The sequence below is a fragment of the Venturia canescens genome, chromosome 6 (assembly GCF_019457755.1).
Source record: "Venturia canescens isolate UGA chromosome 6, ASM1945775v1, whole genome shotgun sequence".
Lineage (NCBI taxonomy): Eukaryota > Metazoa > Arthropoda > Insecta > Hymenoptera > Ichneumonidae > Venturia > Venturia canescens.
The window spans coordinates 14,136,534-14,146,487 of record NC_057426.1 but is presented as its reverse complement, the minus strand read 5'-3'; the positions used below and the strand labels follow the sequence as shown (position 1 = coordinate 14,146,487).

General features: G+C 32.7%; 2 protein-coding genes across 2 annotated transcripts in view; one reads left to right on the top strand and one right to left on the bottom strand.

The window, feature by feature from the left end:
- The first annotated feature begins 98 nt into the window (after positions 1-98).
- LOC122412383 (uncharacterized) overlaps positions 99-9,954 on the top strand; it is an 18,504-nt gene continuing 8,648 nt past the window's right edge. The window contains exons 1-4 of the mRNA XM_043421855.1: positions 99-257; positions 7,968-8,063; positions 8,280-8,521; positions 8,603-8,712. Coding sequence (XP_043277790.1) covers positions 7,985-8,063; positions 8,280-8,521; positions 8,603-8,712 — 431 coding nt within the window. The 5' untranslated portion in view covers positions 99-257; positions 7,968-7,984. The remainder of the gene's footprint in view (positions 258-7,967; positions 8,064-8,279; positions 8,522-8,602; positions 8,713-9,954) is intronic.
- On the bottom strand, positions 523-7,375 carry cpa (F-actin-capping protein subunit alpha). Its single transcript, XM_043421299.1, has 3 exons — positions 7,122-7,375; positions 5,696-5,945; positions 523-4,833 (listed from the first exon to the last, which is right to left on the bottom strand). The coding sequence occupies exons 1-3, from the start codon at positions 7,320-7,322 to the stop codon at positions 4,415-4,417; spliced, it is 870 nt and encodes a 289-aa protein (XP_043277234.1). The 5' UTR covers positions 7,323-7,375; the 3' UTR covers positions 523-4,414.

Here is a 9,954-nt window from a genome sequence, read left to right as displayed (position 1 = left end):
ATGTGTTTAAAATCTTCCATAGATGGCAGACGATTCACGAGTCACGTGACCTAACCATCGGAAGGCCAATGACTCAAAAGAGGTCGCTACATGGCTATAGCAACGGTCGATTAAAATAATAAACAAACAACTAGTTCAGGAACGTCGAGAATATCGTCGCAACATATTTCCATCCTTCAAAAATGGACAGGAAATTTCGGTGGACCAAAAATACGATTGTCAAGATCATGTTCTAGAATATTCTCGAAGTCAAGGACGTAAGTTTTGAAAATTCCTTTTGAATTTAATTCGATATGCCTCCTTATTTTTATTTCTTTATTAGCATCGTCTGCTCCGGAAAACTTGTCAGTTTGTTAACCTTTCATGATGTACTATCCTAACAAAATACGTGAAAAGTAGAATAAACATTCAAATTTTTTTAAATTTTCGAACTTGCCGATCTCAATTCCAACATGGATCGAAAATGCATACTCAACGACCATGAAATTTTGAAAACTGATAAAAAATAAGGAGTAATTTCAATGACAGTTAAAAAATCTTTTATTATCATAAAGAAAAAACATTCCCAAGGACAATAATCGATCGATAATTCCATTCTAATCACCCTGAACAATCTGGTCAAATTTAGCAAATCTAAAGCAATTGATACAATAACGTTTGCAATTTTTTCTCTACAAGAGTCGCATGAAAATCGCACAAGTACAGAGCTCAATAGTCAAAGTGGCATTTCACTTTATTAACTCAATAGTAACATTCAATATTACATAATTCAACCAATAAATTGCAGTTTTTTTCCCTCGATATTCTTCTTTTTGTCCATCATCTCTCTTGAAAGGATTTTTTTACACGAGGACATGCGATACTTATGACAGCATTGAAATGTGCATCGTTGCAAGGCAACAAAAGTGTTTTTTCTTTCCATTAATCCATTTCTTCGGTTATCAAAGGTGTCTACAGAAAAATATTCACAATAATCCAATTTCAATATCTAACATTAATTCCCAAAAGTTATTAAAATTCGTTTAAAAACACATAGATCATGAAATACAGCTTTTTCACAGATAAAAAATTCATTTTAATACAAATAATTTGAAATTTTATTAAAAAGTATGAAAAATAACAAGTTCAGCAAAATTTTCAATTTAATTTTTGATGTTGAAAGAATTAGTTCAAAAAACAAATAAGTTAATCGGTCAATATTTTTCTGCTCAAAATTCACCTTCCAAAAGTTCCTAAAAATAAACGAAGAACGATTGACCTATTCTAGTTAGAAAACGTTTGTAATTCCGTTACATTTCAACGTTGCAAACTTCAACACTTTTACTTATGTCGAGATACACTTGATTGTGAGTAGAGTACCCTAATTCTAGTATGCATATATATATATACACACATTTTTTGTTAATTAGTATGGATTTTTTTAGAGTTTGATAAGATTTGAAACTTCAACACTGTCGTTTGTAGTTCACGCTCGTAATACAACACAACTTTCCTCAGTTTATATTTTCTTATATTATTATTATGGTTTATTTGACGATATTTGGAGGGGCAGTGGCGAGGGGGAGGGAGGGGGGGGGGGGGACAAAACATGTACGATTTTATTTACATGTAGCTCTTTACATTTGCGATATTCTCGATAATTGTTCTCCCAAGTCACTATTATGCTCGTTATGTAGTTTTCTTTTTGTTAATTTTTTTTATTTCTTTCTCTATCTTACGTTGGTCTACTGTAATTATCTAAACATTGAAATGCCTGTCAGCTGAGATGGACAGCTTTTGGAATGAAAAAAAGGCCAACTCGACGATTAATTTGAGTCGATAAGAAAACGTGATTATTTTGGGTAAAAAAAATTATTGAGAAGTTTCGTTTCTGGTTAAGGGGAATTTTAATATTTTTTTTTTTTACATTAATGATTTTGGAATTTCATGCTGGCAATGTGATGAATTGATTTCTTTTCTATTTACGCTTCTTAATTACATCTGATGAACATATGATTTTCATCATCTTTTCAATAAAGTCAATGTTTCGTCTTTCTTTTTCACTCGAATATCGCAGAGTAAAGAAATAGCCATTGCGTTATTTTTCGTTTGAACTTGGAATTGCAGAAAAACGTAATTTTACCGTATGACTCCCAAATTAATTGGAGGGAGGAGTGAATTTTTTAACGAATTTGATATTCTCACACTGTTGAAATTTCATAGTTACATTGTTTCAACGTTGCCTCGCATTTGAGTGCAGTTTTAGGCTATGAAAATTGGTCGAATTTTTCCTCGATCTTGCCTTTCAAAACCAGCAACAAAAATAAGAAAAATGCTGGTAATTTTGAAAGTTAGGATGTTGAAAAATAATCGAGAGGAACTCTCATCGATTTGCAATCATTCAAAGTTCAATACCAACGCTTGAGGGGTATTAAAATTCACATCGTTGGAATACAACGAATTTTTTTTTTTCGTATCCTCTCATTTTGCAAATTTTTTCTCTTCGTTCCCAAGCAAACCTCAACAATGTTTCGTAACGAGAACTGTGAATAAATTACAGGCACCGAAAAAGGATTTGCATTCCAACGATGCAAATTTCAAAGTTATACAATTTCTGTGTCTTTTGCTCCTTCTATCGTTTTATTTTCTCCATTTCAAATGCCTGGTGCGTGTTTCAGATTTTTTCTTTCGCATTTCCTTTCGTTTCGCTTATTCTCTCGCAACTTTTTCACTTGCACTCATACTTTCGAATAACATATTTACACAATTCTCTTCCAACGCAAAAATGTGAACAGATTAAGGCTCCAGCAGGCTATAGGCTATGTTCTACAATGTACAATGCATTATGTACTGTTTTTTTTTTAATTTTTATTTCTTTCATTTTCCCTTTATCTGTCTCTCTCTCTCTCTCTTCCTCGTCTCTTTTCCTGTCTGGCTGTGCAATGTGTGGGTGAGCGATAGCACCAAAAATTCTCCGCGCCTCACTGGTCACTCGTAGAAAAAAAATATTGTTGAAAAAAAAAGGAAAAAAATTATCAACAAATGCGTGTATACGAGACACAAAATTCGATACTTCATCGATTATCTCCTGTTTTTTTCAGTACCAAATCTTCTTGAGTATCGATCGCAATCGGTGTAGATAATATCAAACAATTATTCAAGGTTCGATAGAAAAATGTGTTTGCGGTTTTTAACTTTTTTTCGCGTCTTTTTCAAGGATCTTCAGACGAGATCGGACTGCCGCTATTTTTTTGTTCTTTCCTTATTTTTTTTACAAAATTCTCTTTTAGTCCCGTTTTGTATATTCGAGGAAAGTAGAAAAAATGCTGTTTCACTGACACAGCACTCCTCTCGGCCGGAAACATCGAATTTTTATTGGCCATTTTTGTGTTTTTGTCATTGTTGTGCAATTCTATGGAACTCTTTAATTTTTCGCTAGGTCTTCTCATTGTTATAATCAAAATCCTGTACTGAGCTTCCAATCAATTTTCTTTTTTATTTTTTTTTTTTTATGGAATTTAGCCTTCGTTGGCCGTGAACTAAGCATTTGGTTATGTTTTTGCAAGTTAGGTGAGCAAGATTTTTAAATAATTGGTCATTTTTTTACAGATTCGTAGGGCTGGAAAGAGTGGAAATTTAGCTTTTCCGTTACATAGTGAAATTAATTTCGATTCATTCGAGTTGCGCACAATTCTTTCGAAATATTCGTACAAATTGACAGCGAAGCTTTCTAGATCTTAACCCTAGCCTCCTACACCTGGATAATCAGTTACCCAACGCGCAAAAAATATGAATTTCACTTGATTTTTTAAACGTAAAAAAAGAAGAGAATATTGTTGATTAAACTGCATTCATACGGAAAACATTATATATGGTAAAAAAACGATTAAGAAAATTAATTACCCTGTCGTAGAGTTTACGACACAAAAAAATCATAGAAGTCTAGGGTTAAAAATATTTACGATAACGAGGATATTCGTAATTTGAATGATTACATCATTAAAGTGCAATAAAGATATTATTTTCAATAACCTTTTACCCTTTTTGTGAAAAAAAAAGATTTCTGTTGCATTTAAAGGATTCAAATTGCGGTACCAATTATTATACGATTTTTGTGCACGTTGTGAACTTTGATCGAACACTTTATTCTCCTGTTTACGAGTTTGTTTTGTTTGTTTGTTGGTTTTTATTATTAGTAACATGATTATTCTATCGGCATTGTTACATATGCTCCCATCCACATCACACCCCCAGACTTGACTCATGCAGCAAAAAAATGCGATTTTTCCCTCGTTTTAAAAATTTTATTATTTGTTTGTTGTTTCCTTCGTTTTGTTATTATTTTCCTTCCTTCTCCTTTTCTTCGATTTCTTTTCTTCTTCTCTTTCGTAATGTATATTTAATTCTCTTAATAATTATATAAAAAATCTATCTTCTATTGACTTTTAAGCTCTTTGCCAATACTGTACGAGACGATTTTGTTCCAGTCGATTTTCGTTCGCATCACCGGCAATTGCCGTCGTAGAGCCTTGAACGTTGTGTCCGACATTGTTTGATAATTTTCCGAAATTGCCGTCTGATAATCGTTCTCAGATTCTTCCACAAGACGTATCAACTCCTTTGCTGTTTGCTTCTCATTCGTAATCGGTAAACTTTCCTTTACCTCTTTGCTGCTCACCAACTGCACGTTACCGTCCTCGTAATAGTGCACTTGTACTTTTAGACTACCACGCAATTCTGCGATACCCGAACTCGGGCTAAAACTCACGTTCCACACTGATCGCCAACGTCCGTTCCAAAAATTCTTCGGCTGAAATTGATGATCCTCTATGCAAGCCGTTAGCGTTATATTTCCTGCAAACCAAACAACAACTTTTCAACATCCCGAATGTTTAAACTTTGTACACATATTTCCTTTTTTATTTTTGCAGTCAAAAGTACTTGAAATTTAATAATTCATCCTTCTATTTCTCACTGGTTTTCTCTTGCACACAGTTTGGGTTTGAAAAAGTATCTTTGAATATTACAATTTTTGAATATTCATCTCAATAGTAATGAAAAAATTTCACTATTTTATGAGTCAAGCTGTTAGATCTCTTATATGTTTTTATATTGAATTCTGAAAATTTTGCTTTTCTTATATTTCTCCAACGAATTACAAGTTTGATAGATGAACAAATTTGAAAGAATTGCTTCAGAAAAAAGGGTTTGATGCGCCATCCAAAAATACAAACTTAATCATTAACCTTTTAAGGACGAGGATTGTTACGTTGATATCAACATTTTTTTGCACGAAATTTGTGCATAACCCGTAGGATACCACACTCCCTTTGAGGTCACACACTCACCACACTGGTGCAAATTTGCACTTTTTTCAAAACTTTTTACTTTATCCATGAATGTATCGAATTAATCTTACGAGACTTTTTAGGGGTAAGAATTCCTTAGTAATTGATTACAATCATTAAAAAAATTGAAAAATGAAGTTTCATCATAGAAAAATGGCCAAGTTGAAGAAAGGAATTTTTAAGTTTTAGATAATTGAAATTTTTGTGGGTGTAAATTTGCACCAGTGTGGTGTCTACGGGTAATATCGATGAATTTTTCAAGTGGCCTTGAATTGATCGGCCCAACCGAACTAGTGGCCGATCAAACCCGTCCTATAAAGGTTAATATTTTGTTTCAAACAATAGTATTTGTAAATAAATGTTCAAACCTCCTTGACTCTTGCCAAAAACGGAAGAAGCGCCATGTCTATAATGACTCTGAGTATAATTCGTTATTTCTTCCTGAAGGGCTGATCTCCATGGCTCGGCAGTTTCGTCAGGCTCATACGTTTCATAGTCCTGAGCCTCCTTTCTGAGATGATCATACTTGAAGCTCTGCTTGCTACGAGCATCGTAAAACCTCTGTCCTCCCAAGTCATTGTGCTCCGTTATCAAAGCCGGGTATTCGCTCCCATCCACCTAATGAAACGAGAGCATAGAAAATTCAATCCTCTCGTTCATTCACCATAGAAACATCAAAGCATATAACTGTTGCAGAGAAAATATCTTAAGGAGAAAGTAATGTTAAAAATAGCTTCAACGAGTCTGACTGCTTGATATGGCAATGAGTCATGGAGAGATAAAATATGTAATGGATAGTCTTCAAACCATGAGTGCCAGATAAAGAATTAAAAAATTAAAGGAATGCAATCGGGTTAGGTCATACAATAAAACAATTCTATTCACCTGAACACTGAAAGTCTCTAATACAATTTTTCCAAAGATTAAATTTGAGATTGAGAACTTATTTCAAGTAAATTTGAAGTAGCTTATATCAATCCGCACGTACACATGATTTTGGAATTCTAAAAAAATTTTGAGCGTTCGAGACAAAAAAAAATAGATCACTCTTTTGTATTTATGGCAAAAATGAAGAAAAACATGGTGAATAATCACTCACTCATGTCCTATGAGTCATGAGCGAGAGAACTTGCAAGATCACTAGAAAATAATACTATACTTATTTTTTACGCTGTACTAGGAAAGAATTTCATTGTATGTTATTTTGTATTATTAGGCAATGGATCCTCCGTATCAAAATTAACATTAAAAATTAAACAACTGTTGAACAGGGAATGACATTTTTTTTTTCCAGAAATGAATACAATATTCGATAGAAAAAAATGTATTTACAAAAATAAAATATAAACTAATTTTCCGGTAAAATAAAACGTACACTTGTCACACTAATTATTGTTTAAAAAAACGTAATGATAAAGATCGAATGTGTATTCGTGGGAAAGAAGTATTTTTTCCAAAGAAAAAAGTTTAAAAAAAACATTCTTTGGTAAAAAAAGAGTAGTGTTGATTGAAGTCTGAATTTCCAATGGCCTATTTACGATAAGCAAACAAAACGTCACTCGACGATGGTCATCACATCGAAATAACGAGGATATTTCATAGAAACGAAGAAACACGAGAACCAGTAAATGAGAGGAAAAAATTGAATTTGATGATTTGAAGAAGAGGCAATGACGAAAAATGAAATCATTTTGGATTGATGAAAGGTGAGAAGGAAAAAATGGGGAAAAAAAATATAGTTGGTGTAAGGAGAGCCTGAGGTGTACGAGAGAAAAGATGAGATTGATGGGGTACCTTAACAGGCGTGAGCTGATCCTTATTGTATTGAGCGAATGCTCCGCAGGCACCTTCCTTTAATAGTACATCGTTGTTTAGAAGTACTCGCACATCATTGAATACCTCATTGAATTCACCCGGTGGTGAATGCAATATAAAATCGGAAACTATTCGCACTTTTGCTGCATCGGGGATCGGGTCATTCCCATCCGCCGCCATCTTACCTTGCCCACTGGCGAACCGCACGACCACTCGCGGACGATGTGTCAAACGCGCCACGGTTTACTGAATATGTACGCGCAGACCTAACCGTTTTACTCACTTCCACGCGCACTCTACTACACTTTTATATAACGGGTGTAACCAAAAATTGCCAATTCATACTCAAAATCTCATTTTATTTGACCGCAGTCATTGTTTTCATTATTTTTTTCGTCTTACAGAAGGCTGAATAATGAAAATAACAAATACTCCCTTGTCTCTTAGATAAATTTATGAATATTTTTCAAACTATAAATAAATATTCTTACAACGGGTGAAGCTAAAGAAATATTGAAATTTTTACGACTTTATCCGGAAATAGTCCCTCACGCGGTGAATATTTTAAAATATTTTAAATGAATTACGAATGTCCAAATGAAGTGTGTCAAATAATATATACATACTCTTTGAATGCGAGCGTTCATATAACGGGTGAACCAGAAGTATAGAAAAGCATCCAACATTTTTTCAAAAGCAAGCTTCTTCGCCATTTATTTGCATGCGCAAACGCAAATGAATGACTCAATGATGTAAAATCCAAACAACGACATCGATGGAGAAACTTGTATTCTATTTTTTGTGTTTTATTCTGCTTATAAACAGATTTCTTATATAAAAAAATGGCAGACGATCCGAATCGGGACCTGTTGCCTGTGAAAGAAGGCTCCTGTATCGACACCTGTCGTTCTAATATAATAGGTTCGTATTTACCAAAGTTAAAAAAAAAATTTATTCAACTCAACAAGAAAAATGATTGAAATAATTTATGAAATAAATAATAACTCATAATGTAAAAATGACAATAACGTACGAATATAAAATAATTACAAAAAAAATGGAAGAATGAAAATTCTTTCGCTTCACTTTACATATGATTACATAATACTTTAATAATAATAATAAAAACATAAAAAGATCCTCGCGATCGACACGCTGTCATCAAGCTCGACCGTTACCAACTCGAAGATCGTTATTTACGAATGCGGGATGAAATACTCGAATTGAAAAAATTATCGAACGCTCAAGAGGATAAGATTAAGCGTTTAGCAACGAAGCTTATGAGAGCCTCGGCAACTCCAGGTTCTTGTCTCGAAACAGCGCTTGATTTTCACGTCGATAAAAATCGTTTAGATAATTTGGAACTTGAAAATGCCAAGGTACGAGTATTCATGGAAAAACTATTGATTTTTCATACAATTCAAAAATTTGTGGTTGGTTATGTCTTCTTTTTTTTCCAGTTAAAAGATAAAATTTCTGTACTAAGAAGCCAAATTTTAAATCACAAAATCGGAGGACGATCACCATCTCGAAGTCGACGACTGCAAATCTGTCCTTCCTCCGGCCCTATGTAAGTTTTTTTTCAAATCAACTTGGGAAGATAATGATCGAACATGAATTAAAGTGAAAAAACATTTTTTGATTAATCGATTATCCAAATCTGAAAATATTCGTTATTTTTACGAAATTTGGACTTCAAAAAGTATGGAAAGAATTCAATCCCTTCAGAATTTCACATATACTTGTCGGATGACATTTATATACATTAGGGTCGTCCAAAAAAACATTTTTTATTTTTTTTCCAGTACTATCATCTCAAAATACTGGAGAGGCTCAACGGATTTTCGTTTTTCCATATAAATAAAGCAATTGAAAAAATTTTCCCCATAATTTCAGTGGACATGTCTTTGTTGGAAATGAAATTCTCTACAAAAAAAGTCTACAAAAAAGTTTTGAATACGAGCAACTAAATTAAATTTAAGGTGTTACTGGATGGATAGCCCAGCCGATAAATTGTACCTGATTAGAATTTCCGTACTTCGTGATGCAATAAAAATCTGAAAAAATTCAGCAACATTTGAGAAGTTATGAATTACAATTATCAACAATAATATTGCTCAAAAGTTATTAATAAATTGTTTAAATAAATAATTTTTTAACAATTTTACAGTAAACCCTTGTTTTTTTTTTTACGAATCGAATGTGCGCATTTTTCTGAATGCTCATGATTTTTTTCCGAATTTTCGTGGATTTTTGAAATTTCCTTTTTTAAATTTTTTAAGTGGCTCTATTTGTACATTTTTGATCCAGTAACCTTGAGACTTTTTAAAACTGATGGTAAATATGTCTTCTAAAACATATCCGAAATTCAAATTTTTTAAAATTTTTCCACAATTTTTTCAAGAAATTTCAAAAATCCATGAAAATTCTGAAAAAATTCATGAGCATTCGGAAAAATACACACATTTGATTCGTAAAAAAAAACAATAGGTCACCGCAATTGAATAATTAATTTTTTAAACAATTTTTTATTAACTTTTGGGCAATATTATTATTGATAATTGTTGTTCATAGCTTTCCAAATGTTGTTGAATTTTTTTAGATTTTTATTGCATCACGAAGTACGGAAATTCCAATCAGATATAATTTTTGGTCGAGCTAACTAGCCAGTTATACCTTAATCATATATAATTCAAGAACGCATTTTCTATTCCACTGGACCTTATTGTATAAATTTAAGATATTGCTTATATCCTGCAAGTGATAATCCAATGGGTAAAAAAAGAGAAGCGGTGTAAGTTGAGAATTATAA

Excerpts from the sequence above, each read along its gene's own strand:
- cpa (XM_043421299.1), bottom strand. The coding sequence starts at position 7,322 with ATGGCGGCGGATGGGAATGACCCGATCCCCGATGCAGCAAAAGTGCGA. Across the intron at positions 5,946-7,121 it reads ATCAGCTCACGCCTGTTAAG|GTGGATGGGAGCGAATACCC; the intron begins GTACCCCATCAA and ends TCGTTTCATTAG. Across the intron at positions 4,834-5,695 it reads TTTTGGCAAGAGTCAAGGAG|GAAATATAACGCTAACGGCT; the intron begins GTTTGAACATTT and ends TTTGGTTTGCAG.